This window comes from Apis cerana, linkage group LG2 (assembly GCF_029169275.1).
Source record: "Apis cerana isolate GH-2021 linkage group LG2, AcerK_1.0, whole genome shotgun sequence".
NCBI classification, from domain to species: domain Eukaryota; kingdom Metazoa; phylum Arthropoda; class Insecta; order Hymenoptera; family Apidae; genus Apis; species Apis cerana.
Window position 1 is genome coordinate 13041020 of NC_083853.1, and position 13510 is coordinate 13054529.

At 50.0% G+C, this 13510-nt stretch overlaps 1 protein-coding gene across 14 annotated transcripts in view; it reads right to left on the bottom strand.

Annotated features, from left to right (window-relative positions):
* LOC108002686 (cell adhesion molecule Dscam2) overlaps positions 1–13510 on the bottom strand; it is a 120141-nt gene that overhangs the window by 47650 nt on the left and 58981 nt on the right. For all 14 annotated transcript variants that reach the window (XM_062071322.1, XM_062071321.1, XM_062071323.1 and 11 more), the window contains 3 exons: positions 9810–9927; positions 4463–4706; positions 3896–4100 (listed from right to left, as the gene is read on the bottom strand). In XM_062071322.1, the coding sequence (XP_061927306.1) occupies positions 3896–4100; positions 4463–4706; positions 9810–9927 (567 nt within the window). The remainder of the gene's footprint in view (positions 1–3895; positions 4101–4462; positions 4707–9809; positions 9928–13510) is intronic.

Genomic DNA, 13510 nt, shown 5'->3' on the forward strand with positions numbered 1-13510 from the left:
CGCCGGTTCAGCGAACGAGGTTGATGTTAATGAAACGTTAACAGGGTAGACCGCTTGTTTATCGTTCGCCTGGAAAGAAAACGAGAATCGCCGTGTAAATAATAGCCGAGGCTGTCGTCAAATATAACCAGTACTCGCGAGCGTGCCTCTTAGCCGGAGGAGAGGGGGGAGGTGATTGCAATTTAAATTAAAAATCTGCGGAGACCGACGCGCCTCGTAGAGAAACTTCATTCCCCCTCCCTTTCCCTGCAAGTGAAAACAAGGCCCAGCTTTTTCCTCCCCTTTATCCAACCGTAACCAACCGTTCTTATTATTATTACCCGATCCGATCTTTCCTCCGAACCGAACTCTTATCTCTTCCACTCGTTAGCCGAATTTCGTTTCGATCGTTTAATCGCGTCGTTTCGAACACACAATCCAAAAATAAAATCCAATTGGCTCGGGGCATATTGGCGATAAATACTCGATGGATAGTCGCACGTGCGACGTCAATAATCCAAAAAAAAAAAAAAAGAAGAAAAAAGGAGAGAAAAGATATCACGTACGAATATGGTATATGCATACGATAGATACATGGGTTCGTTCTCGATATAACTGGTGCAATATTTGGAGCGAAACTTGTCCGATATGCATCGAAAGGCAGGCAATTGGCGGAGATGCGGTTTCTGATACGCGAATTTCGCCGTAAAGTTGAACGACGCGTTTAATAGAGGGAACGACGCGCGACATTCGCGCTTCTCGAGACTACTTGCGGTAACTACTAACACCGACGATCTCTCCAAACCCCATTTTCCACGGGTATCTCGTTCCCTCTTGCCTTGGTGACGCGCCTTCTTCCCTGACGTATCTATGACGCATAATAAATAGACGCAGGCAGGTGGCGCAGGATGGAGCGGGATCGTGCTCGGCCGGCATGCAAAGCATCGGCAAAATCGCAGGAATCTCGTTAGCGTATGCAAATCCAGGCTGGCGGTACTAACTATCCCATCGTGCTGCGGGCAATCCCCACCTAATGTACACTGTACGCCCTGCAGCTTAGAAATCATGCGACCGAGAAGAATTCTAACGGCAGGGGCTAATGGCCACGAATTTTCCTATCGTGGAAAATCGGCTCGAACCTTCGAAATTTCGATCGGAGATAATCGGTCGAAGGAATATTTTCCGAGAAATTTTATATTCTTATATTCTCTCTTCTCTCTTGATGTATAAACTGACGAAAGCGAATACCGAAGGATGGAAGAAGAAAAAAAGAAAGGGAAAGAAGAAATCGTAGCCACGTTTAAGGCTAATGAAAAATCGCTTAACGGTGTAACGGGACGGTTGCGGCATGTTATTGCGGCCAGATGCAATTGCGAGCGAGCCGTTCAAAGGTTGAATCCATTACCGTTGTTTGCTCCTGTTCTTGTTTCTATAGCGGGCCGCCACCAAGAGCAGTGCTCCCCACACTCCCCTTCGCCTCTTCAATTACCCCCACGCTGGGGATTGAGCGGCAGTTGCGAAGGGGGAAAGAATAGTTTCACCTCTCCTCGATATCCCTCTCGTCCAGGCTTGATTGTTCGAGGATCGAGGGTGAAAGAAAGCTGGCGCCATTGTATCGTTCGGCCACCGACGTCAATCACCGCCGACGTTTCTTTCGCCCGTGGGAAAGAAAATTTCAAGTTTCAACGGGCATCCAAGTTGCTGGCGTGGCTAATGGCGGGGAAAGTACGTGGCGAGTTTCATCACCGGATACAAATCGTTGGAGGAAATCTTTGGAGGGCGAGGACCAACTGGCGTCCTCGATCGAAAAACAAAAAAAAAACAAGAAGAAACAAAAAAGGCACACCAAACTCCTTCCTTTCAACGGAGAAAGGGACAACCGTTCGATCGAAAGTCAAAAGACGAACTTTCGAAAATTCGAGACGAAACGAAACGGAACGCGAATTTGTTTCCACGCGAATCGCGTATCGTTGTAAAAAAAAAGAGAGAAAGAAAGAAAAAAATGCAGGCGCCGTGAATTGGCTTGATTGTGTTTCCCGGGATATTCGGGTATCGCGTGGTTCTCGATAGTGTATTAATGCGGCACGTTGGGATGGAGCGGTGGACAGCAAACGAGGCCATTTTCGCGCAAAAATAGCGCGTGATGCCCGCGGCAGGATGGCGATGGAAAATACGTTAGTGGGGGGCGGGACGACGATAGCCGCGAAAATGGGGGTGAAACGAGGCCTCGATGCCGCTCGGTCGGCCGGAGGAAGCTTTGCCGGGCGCGAAATCGCTCCACGGACACTTTATTCCCTGTAACCGTGCCCGGGGCCGGCCGAAAGGCAATCTGCCACGGTAAAAGTGTTTTAATTGAAATCTTCGGAACCGTAACTCCGATCGCGGAGGCTCGATGCCCCGGTTAATGGAAAAAGCATTCGCGACCCCGCCTCTCGCCGAAATATGACCGGTATCGATACGTATCGTGCGCGGAGGGGAAAAAAAAAAAAAAAAGAACAAGAGTTGCGGGAAACGGAGGCGCGTTCGTCGACAACGGCGGCTGTTTTACATCGAAATGACGAAACGGGGGGGAGAGGTGTCGCGCGCTTCAACAACAACGGCAAAGCGTCTCGCAACGAGAGCGAGATGCGGAGCCTAGACGGCCACGACGACGAACGGTCGATCGCAATCGTTTGACACACTTTATCGTGCCGGCATCGGATGAGAGGAGAAGAAAAGGTCTTTTTTTTTTTTTGTAGGACGACGAGCGAAAAGTACTTTAACGTTTTAACGTCGCCTCGACGACCAAGCTTTGAATCGCGTATTCGTTGCTTTGGTTCGACGCTTTCCGCGTTAAGTTGACGTTCCATCGTGTACATACGTGTATACGTGTATATATACACATATATACGAACGGTAATCCGAACGATCGGAATGGAAATCGCCTTAAGGATGGAGCATTAGCTACTGGTACGTGACTATCGAGATTCGATAATTAAAAGCGTGGAGGATGGGAGCGGGATGGGTGCGATTAACGGGCAAGCAAACATCGGTCTCCGTGGCGAGGCACGGATCGGGAAAACGATGTGGCCATTTTCGCGCAAAAATGGCACGTACTTCGCTGAAGGAAAGCCGGGGGAGGGGAGGGGTTGGGGTGATGGAAAACGCGTTACGATGGAGTGGCACGCAAACCGGGAATGGATCGTATGGGGGAAGAGTTCCACTGCATTAACCATCGGCAACCTATCACCGCGGAACCATTCACTCGACAAACAAGTCCTCCCCCCTCTTCCCTTCTTCCCTAACCCCTTATGGATGTGCTCTCTTTCCAATTCGGTCTTTCAAACAGATCCCCCCGTTGGACCGAGTTCCAAGATATTCCCGGAATCACGACCGACTCGATGGATGGATTTTTCGAAAGAAAAACGATCCCTCAAGAACGAGAGCTCTCCCCCTTCTCTCCCCCTGCACGCCGCATGTCCGGGATAAAATGCAAATTCCTCGCTTTCACGATTTAACGAGCGGTCGAGTTTTAATAGCGCGGACCAAGACTTTGGCGCGGAGCAATTGAAAACTGTGCGACGCGATGTCATTAGATGGCACGTCGGAGTGTCTTAAACGTTTCATTTCGCGGAACGTTCGTTAAGCTGTTTCTGTTCCAACGAGGGAAAGTGGGAGGGCGAGGGTTGCTTAAAATCGTTTAAACGGTATAATGGATATTACAGGGAGGTTGGCCGAGCTCCCTCCTTTTCCCCGCGAGGAAAAAGACGATTGCGCGCAAGAATTAAACGGGTAATCTCGAATATATCCCTCTTTCGAACGAAATCGCTCCTCGAAACGAAACGAAACGAGCGATTTTTCAGACCATTTTCTTCCTTTCCTTCGTCTTCTCGGTCGGCGGCGTGGACGTGAAAACGGTAAGCAAACAAAGACTCACCGCCCAGCCGCAATTCCGCGATTCCTTGAGCCATTTCATACTCGTTCCTCACAAAGCACTGGTACATGCCGCGATCCTCTCTTGCGACCGACATCACGGAAATACGTTCCCTGGAAACCGCCCTTATGCGAGCGCCCGTTCTCAATGGCTGGCCGTCCTTCAGCCAGTACAACGCCGCCTGCGGAAATCCACTTGCGCTGCACGTCTGAAAAGCAGTTTAGAGAAAAAGGGGCTTGATGAGAACGGTCCCCGTGTCCTCACGCGTTTCCTTTCCCTTTTCCTTTTCCCCTCGAAAACGAGATTGCGGGAAAAAACGCGAGCGGCATCCCGACCCCCTCCTCAAAATCGAATTATCCCCGAACGTGGACCGCGGCGAATCGCTCGAATGCGGCCGAACAATTTACCGGTGGACGAACCTCGAGATTCGGGTCCGCGCCTGCGTTTCTTACATCTTCTTCTCGGTTTAGTCACCGAGTTGACCAATCGTCGCGGGAGAGAAACGTTGCAAGGCGACGAACGTTCGAGACGTTACGTTTTTCGGGGGGAGAAATGGAAGTTGTCGATTACCAAATGAGCGGCTTTCCCGAGATCAACGGTCTGGATCGATGGTTGGACGTGGACGTTTAATGGCGCAGACACCGTTAACCTCACTTCCATGGACTCGCTGCCCTCGGAATTACTAGCGGTGCACATGTACGATCCACCGTCGCTCTCCTGGACGCCTTGTATGATCAACGAACCGTCTCGCACCACGTAATGCCCGGACGAATCCTCGACCGGCTCCTCCCTCTGGTTCCTATTGTAGTACCACCTGCGGCAGAACAACCACATGAGAAGAACATCGTATCCACCCTGCATTTTCCCGAGTATCGGAACGTTGGGCAGGGGGGAGGGGCTTTTCGTCTCGAGATTCGCGATAAAAGGGAACGATGCACGAGTTTCGCGTCGTGGATCGTAAAGAAACGGCGCCACGATCGAAAATTCTATCTTAGAATTTTTCCAACCGGTATCCCAACCGACCGACGGTCGACTAAATTTCCACGAAAGTTTCGCCCGTCGAGGCTCGCGATATATCGTTTACAGAAATATCCATATCCGTATCGGTTTAAATTAGTTAAATTAAATTCCGTTTCGACGAATCCTCGCGAAAGGGAGAGTCGATAATCAAAGGGTGAAGAAGAGGAACAAGGAGCGGCACGCACGTCGGAAGATTCCGTCCCACGGCGAGCGGGATATACCACTGTCGACTCGAGCGTACGCTCGCTTCACTGACTGGCCGGACTCGATGAATCGTAACGCTCCACCGTTCCAGTCAACCGTCCAACCATCCGACCAACCATCCAACCATCCAACCAGCCAACCAACCAACCCACCCGCCTCGCTGCGATACAGCGTTACATTACGTTCGATCGTTGCTCAAGATTCAGCTCGCTGTGGCGAGGGAAAAATAACAGAACCGGAGCGAGAAACAGAGGGCGATATCCGACCGAGCCTTTCCGTTCCAACGGTGTATCTCTCCAGTGCACTCGCCGACCACAAAATAACAACTGTTTCATTGGGAACACTGAATACACGCAACGCACGGCCGTGAATTGTGCACACGTTCGCCTCCTCTCTCTCTCTTCTTTTCCACTCTTTCTCCTCCCCTCCACCCCTCCCCTTCCGAGCGCGCGCGTCTACGTGCGTTTCCAGCAGGAACCCTCGCAAAACCCGCGCCTCCACGTACTGGCACGTTTTCAAAACGCTGGAACAAGCGGATGGATAAACTGCGGTTCTGCCCGCAGTCGGCGCATCGGATACGGAGGAAAATGGTTGATACGGGCGGATCTTTAAATAAAGGGGATGAACGGGGAGGCGTTGGTTTCGAGGGGAGCGGACGCGAATTCCCGAAAATGGTGAAAAGCGTGGGTTCCCGTAGACGTGGGTGGATAATCGAATCGATGTTCGGCGGGCACGCGCGACCTTTGACCTCGCCAGCGCTCGAAACACCGAGCGGATTCGATCTTGGGGGGATCTAGGGGCAACTCTCTCCGCGTCCCGTTTTATACCTGTTTCTAAAATTAACCACCGTTATTAATACGCCCCCCGTGGCGACATTTCAGAGACGATTGCTCGCAGCAACGTGCAAAACGAAGGAAAACATTTGCGTTACGTTGAAACGCGCGCGAACGGGTGCGTCAATATTTACCGAGCCGAGCTTGGAAAATAAAATTTTCGTCGCGGTCGCTATTGATTTTGTTCCCTTAAGCGGCCGCGATTCGACCATTTGCCTTCGCGTTACCCCGATAAATATTATTCTTGGAAACTTACTTTTGCACCGCCTCGTCCCTTATCTCGGTAACAGGAGGAGGCTGAAACGTGGGAAAATCGAAGATCGCCACAAGATCCAAAAAACGCGGAGAAACGCGGCAAAGTTGGGAGTCTCTCGCCAGGACCCCGCCAGAATCTCGGGCGTCGAATATTTTCCAGCCTATCCAATCTCGGCGCTAAGGTAACGTCCCTGGGGGACGTGGTACCCTCGTAATATACTCGGTCCAAAAACGATCTTCCACCTTCTCCTTCTCGCCTGCCGGCACTATCCTTCTCGGCCGGTGATTGACCTCCCCCTATCCTTCTCCCGTGCACGCGCGCGTGTACGTGGAAGGTTCGGAAAAGCGGCATGTCGGTGGGCTCGCGGGAGTACGAGCGCGGGATAAGGTAAGAGGCGCGGAAGGACGCCGATGAGGTTGAAGAGTCGTCGGACTCTGGTAGTCCGGGGGAAGAGGGGGAAAGAGGAGGAAACGACGAGGAGTATACCTATAGATAATCGAATTTACGGAGGGAAATTGGCGGAGGGAAGGAAAGACAGGTGGTAGGGATGGGAGGATAGGACCACGCTCCCTCTCTCTCCTCTATCCTGTCTCTTCCCTCCTTTATCCGTCTCCCTCCGATCCTTTTGCTTATCCTTTGCCGCCATCCCCTTCCCCCCTCTCTCCACGCTCTTTCTCTCGTATCCCTCCACGGCTGCCGCCTCTCCTCCGTCAGCCCAGTCGACCGAACGGAAGAGGCGGTGGGGACAGAGGACGAAGATCGAGGCGAGAGAAGGAGACGACGAACACAAGCACGGAATACTCGGTGACGTCGACGTACACGTAAATGCGGAATATTTGATGGGCTGTCAGAAGCAGTCTCTGTAATCAGCGGTCGGTTTGTTTGCGCTACCCACACCACGCTCCTCGCGTCTATGTACCTTGGAGCGGCCTCACCTTGCCGCATCCCCGACATCCATGCACACACACCATGCGCTACACGGTCATGCGTGTGCGCGCCTCGTATCGCGTCCTGCCTCACGCGTCCCATCCTGTCTCTCCCCCCATCCTTTCTCCCGCTAATCGATTATTATCCACGGACGGAGAAATTCCTTGGAAGGCGACGATGCACCGACGGCGAATCGTCGTTCTCGCGGAGTATCGATCAACGGGGGTCAATCGGGGGATTGATTACCCCGATGTCGAACATCTGGGGGAAGGAAACTGCTAATAAACCGATATCTCCTTGTTTGTACCTTCCGCCATGCGAATTTGCATACCCGGCCTGACAATGCCTGTGTGTCGCTATTGTAACGATCCGACGAAGGTCGCGTATGCGATCTGCGAATTTTGGAGACTCGAGATAATACGATCTTGGAACGGTACGAGACGACCGCGAGAAATTTCCATTACGCGTCCGCGCGAGGGATGGAGAGGAAAAGGACACGTTTCACGTTTAATAATCTCGTCGAGGTTCAAGTATGAAAGGAGATATATGAAACCGGTCGAGAGCTCGTTTTTCCTCCTTTCGTTTCGTTCCGTTTCGAGCGGGATCGAATAATAAATACATTAATACGCGATTCCTTTGTCTTTTCCACCCACCCCTTTCCGCCTTATTTCTATCTTTCTCCCATCTTCGCTCGAATCCGCATGGGAAACCAAACGATCAACGAAAAGAAAATTCATCGAGCCTTTCCTCTCCTTTATTCGCCCGTGTTCGCTTTCCCTTTGTGCCTGATTCCACGGCTCTATTATACCCGTGGTTTCGTTTCTTATGTACGCTCGAGTTTATTGGATTGGTCGCGATGTATCGAGAAGAGAAAGAGAGAGAGAGAGAGAGAGTTTTCCAGAGTTCATAACTCGTGAAGTACCGGCTAAAGAAGAATCGAATCTTCGTCAATATCGACCGAGTAACCGAATAAACGATTCCATTTTTACCCAGTTCCACGCCTGCTTCTTCTCAATTTAATTTAAATCTGTTGTATCAAAAGATCGTTCGGCTAATCCGTGCTTCTCTAATTCCAACTCCTTCAAAGACGATCAAACTTTCTTTCTGCTCTTTCTCTCTCTTTTCCTTTTCATCTCTTCTTTTTGGGGCGCGATACCACTAACGAAGAACGCGTGTCTCCTTTTCACTGGATGGAGATGAACTTTCGCGGCCGAAATAACACGCGTTTCACGTTCGAAATTAGCATTAATGTAAGAGAAACACGAGGATTTCGCGCCTCGTTTCCTTCGACGTCGTTATTATTGTCATTCGCGACGACCACGCGCCACCCTCTTCGAACGTGAAATCGTGAAAATCCTGAAACCACGTTTTGTGACGAGACAACAGCTTTCCTCCTCGTCGAATCAACGAAACACCCCTTTCCATCGCGGAATGCGAGCCTCTCCTCGAAATAAGCGATCTCGACGCGGAAATTGAAATTTTTACATTTCAATAACGAACTGGCCGCAACTGGCGAATTATAAATCATCAATTTATTTAAAGGAAATTTTAACGGAAGAGGCGGGGCACGACGCGACCGGATGTCTTATTAATCCAGAAAGAGCTATCTTCAATTTAGCGTCTGGTGTTGCGCTGGCGTAACGCGGTGGCAAGCCTCGACCACGGCGAAAAGTAAATGGTCGTTTACCGGTTAATTGCGCGGCGGAACATCCGTTTACCCGAGGGAGGAAACGGAACAGAGAAAGCAATTTGAAACGAGACGAGCGAGAGGGTGGGGTGTGTCGCGATATTTAAACCTTTTCTCGCGAACCTTACCCTCTCGAGAGGAGGCAAGTGGACGACCGCACGCGCGCCAACTTGGAGCGAAATATTTTTCAACGGAGGGGAAAAGCCTCCTCCTCCTCCTCCTCCTTCTCTTCCCTATCCAGCCGCCGAGCCAATTAAACTTCTCCGATACCCCACGCCTCGTTGTATCGGGAAACTGTTTGCCACGTAAGTGAATCGTACTCGAGTACACCGAAAGTCGGCAATTACGGAACACGTCGGGTCTCGGGCCGGGAAATCCTTTTGTTGCCCCGTCGAATGGCCGTGCATTCATTCTCGGTCAAAGCTTTGCCTCTCCTTTTTCCAACGCGTCTCCGCTTGCAATTCGATACGAATCGTCGCTTCGTTGTTCCCATTCTAATCATCGCCACAAAATCGTTCGCCCGACCAAACGTCTCTTCCTTTTTTCCCAGCGAAGCGAACATACTTTCAATCTCCACGAAAAAGTTAAGTTTGCCACGAGGAAAGAAACGAGGAGGAGAATTAAACGAGACTTTTCCCGTTCAACGAAAGGGATCAATAACTCGTTTCGATAAAAGCGGGCAGGGAGACAGCCTCTATCTCGTAATCAAGATAAGTGAAACAACAAGATGCAAGCGGAAAGGCGAACCGTCTCCCCCTGGAACGACAGATTCGACCTCGAATACCTCGAAACCGGGTCGGATAAACGATCCGGGATCACGCTTCCGAGAGAATCTCGCGCGAAAATCTGGAGGATCAGGAGTCCAGCATCCGTTTGGAGAAGTTTCGCCGTATTTCGTGGCGAATACGCAAGTTTACGAGGACCGATGGGAGAACGCAAAAGAGCAACAAATTCGTACATCCGTATATCCTGTTGGTGACGGTCTCTTACCTGTTCGTGGGGGTCGGATTCCCGTACGCGACGCACGGTATCACAACGGTGTCTTTCAGCCGCGCGGACGTATAAACCACCTTCTCGTTTATCATCGGCGGCATGGTGCTGCGTATCTCTGCAACCAGAAAAAAAACGGATAAATCCTGTAATGATAGCGAGGATGGAAACGACGCGTGAAACGATCGAAGAAATATACGTATGTATGCGTATATATCTATTCCAGAGGTCGGGGGCGAGCCAGCCTGGAAAAGATAAAATTTCCAACGAAATTCTCGTGAAATTTCTCCGCGCAGCGTAAAGTGCAGTGGTGATAATTTCTCGCCGATATTCTCCCCTGGAACGAAGCCTCTTCCTTCGACTCCTTCGCCCTACACACGGAGGGATCACGAGTTGGACCAAGTTTCTTCCCCGCGAAATATATTCCTGAAGCCGAGGGGAGGGGGAAACGCGAAGGGACGAGAAGGAGGAAGGTGCTGATGCTGCGAACAGAAGGACCAAGGAGGTCGAGTTTAATAAAACGAATAGAAAGAGGAGGGGATAGGGGTTGGGATTAAAAGCCAACCGCTGTATATTACGAAATGAAATTCTCTTTAACGACGATCGTTACGTATCGTTCCTTCCCTCTCTCTCTCTTTCTTCTCGTCTCGAGCGTGGAAAATACGATACGTGGAAAATAAGGCGGAAAAAGCAGGAGGGGGAGGAAAGTATTGGATTACATTGTTTGGAAAATTGATAGTGACAATATCGGTGAAGATTTAAGAAAAGAGAGGGAAGGAAACGACGGTGGAAATACATCCTGCGCGAGATCGTCCGGGCGGACGAAGCGTGCGCGCACACGTACGTAACACCGGCGAAACGGTGGGTTAGTTGGTGGCAAGGCCGAAGAAAGGGCCCCCTCCCTTGCGTTGCTGTGCTTCTCCTTCTCTTTATCCTGCTCCTCCTCCTCCCCCAGGACGAGTTCATGTAAGTTTGTTCCATGATATACGGGAAATGTTTTCCACGGCGTATCATAAATAGCCGTCGGCTGAAAAAGGAACGCGGGAACAAAGGCTTCTTCGTGGTGAGGCATAAAGAAGGGGAGGCTGGGAAGAAAAATGAGAGGATGAAGGGAAGGAGGCGGGTGGGAAGAGAAGGAGAAAAAGCGAGGGAGGGGGGAAGGAACGCGTCAAGGCAACGTTTAATGGGGAATTATGGTCGGAGATAGCGGACTCGCGACGTGGCGTACCGTAAAGGGACAGATAAACCACCCGTGTTACATATCTCGTCGCTGCGCGCCAAGAATTTCAAATCGCCATCGTGCACCATTAAGGAGGAGGATCTATCCTTCTCGAGAAAAAGGAAGAAGGAATCGATATATATTTATCATCCGACGTGTCGATGGAAATGCCAATTAAATGCCATTCGCTTCATTAAGATTTCATTAACGGATATCATTGGCGTAATTAGCGATGCTTGGGGTAAAGAAAAAGTCGGGCAAACGACATCGGTAATAATGCGGTAATGAATATTACAACAAAACGGGGATAGTGCGTTTGCGAGGAAAACGAGGGGCCGGTGTAATTAAAGCGGAACGTTTTTCGCGGATCGAAATCGCGCCATTAACCCTCCTCCTCCTCCTCCTCTGCTCCTGTTTCCCTGGAAATCCGACCGAACCCGATCTACCCGCATGTTTCGCAGCTTTTACACGAGCGGCATCGATCCACGCGTGATAACTGGCCCGCCGTTTTTCGCGATCGAGCGACACGCGATCCGCCCGTTACGCGCCACGAGTTAACTGCGTTTGTCGTTGCATTAGCCGCAATCGCGTTACGCGATATCCACGATGGGAAGAAGATATTGGCGCGATGGACGAAAACTTGTCCCCTTCAAATAAACGGGGTTTAGATCCTTATCTCGCGCGATCACGCGCGATTAAAAGCGCGTAACGGCCTGATTTCAATGGGATTATTTCGCTGTATGATCGCGATACGCGCGTCATTCGAAAATTTCCAGCGGGGGATAATTCTGAAAAGTTTGCTCGTTAACCCGGAAAAATGGAGTATCTCTCGAGTTTTCCACGTTAATTTACCACCGTGTTCGAAACGGGAGGGGATCCGCCGCGATGGACGACGACCATGGACGATTGTCCGGGAATATGCAAACGATCGGGCACACCCTGCAACTTTATTATTAAGTTGGTAAGTACGTAAGCGCGCTTAGCATAAATTTCTATCCAACCCCCAAACCCGGTCAACTTGTCGTATTGTCACGGATGATGATAGATCGTGTAAGAATCTGCTGCTTCTTTTTTCTTTTCGCCAAAAGCGAATCGTCAAAAATTCAATCGACTTCGTTCAAAGGAAAAATTTTCATTCTCTCGATTCGTTCACCAGAGATTTCGAGGAATAAGATACGACAATTATAAAGCGAACGAGCGGAGGGAAAGAAAGAGAGAGAGAGAGGAGAGAAAAGAAGTGGAAGAACGTTCGATGAATTAACGCGTAACGCAGTCCCGCCAGAAGCGAGGAACGCTTCGACGATCACAGCGACGATCCGCTCGTTGATACTCTTAGAAAAATTACGGCCTGTAATAAAGTTTCGCGCGAGTTACGTCTCGAGTAATTTTCAACTTGGCGAATTTCGTTCGTTTACGTACACGCACAATGATCACCGCCAACCGGAAACACCGGATGGAACTAACTAAAGCGACGATAAAATCTCTTTTTCCGCTCGTCCGCTTTTATCTCCTCCGTGTTATACATCCCTCCTGTGCTCCTCTCCTCCCCGATAATCCAAATTGTTCTTCGTTCCCGATTCCCGTTGTACAAAATAAAAAAAAAAAAAAAAAGAAACGGACAAACCATAAATTATTCCAATCGAATCGCTTCGTTATTATTATTATTTTCCATAAATTAAACCGTTCACCCGTTTCGAGCAAAAATACAACGTGCAACGCGTTGCATAGAGCATACAGCGTATACAAAGGGAACGGGTCGCGGAGAGTTAAACCGATTGTTGTAAACAAATCTTGTACAACGCAAGGGCAACAATTACGCGATACTCGCGCTTCTGCGAGTAACGTTCCCGAGAACCAGTGTGCGGGCTAATAATAATTTGCAATCCGGTTATAGGTAATCATCGTTTGCACACCGTTCTGTACGGTGGATGCGCGAAACGTGTGTTTATTTAGAAATTCTAAACAATTGTTATGCGGGAATTTTCCATTCCTATTCGGCCAGTTTCCATCCAGGCCGGGATCCCGCCAGGTAAACATCACCCAGTTTCGGGATATATCTCGTGGGGACGTTCGTCGATCGCGATAAACGATCGCCTACGACCCTCTCCCGCTTCCATTAAAGCGGAATCTCCGCAGAGATGCACGATTCGCAAATAAACCCGGCGGCCATCGATTCGCCGCTCTGTTCCGAATTTTCGTCTATGAACGTGTAACGTTAAATACCATCCGCGCTCTCTCTCTCTCTCTCTCTGAACGTGGCCTTTGGATCCAGGTTTCTTTTATACCCGATCCGATGTTCTCTCTCACGTTCCGCCATTCAGAGAGAAACATAGAGATTGTTACCGTTTCGATGTAGTCGAGAGTATGTATCTACGTTTCGGTTAAACATCCTTTTGGCACGATGCTCCAAGCGTAGGATCGAGTTTATACAGCGAATACGTTCCATAAATCGTGTATCTTGCGTTCAATCTTGCATTCGCCA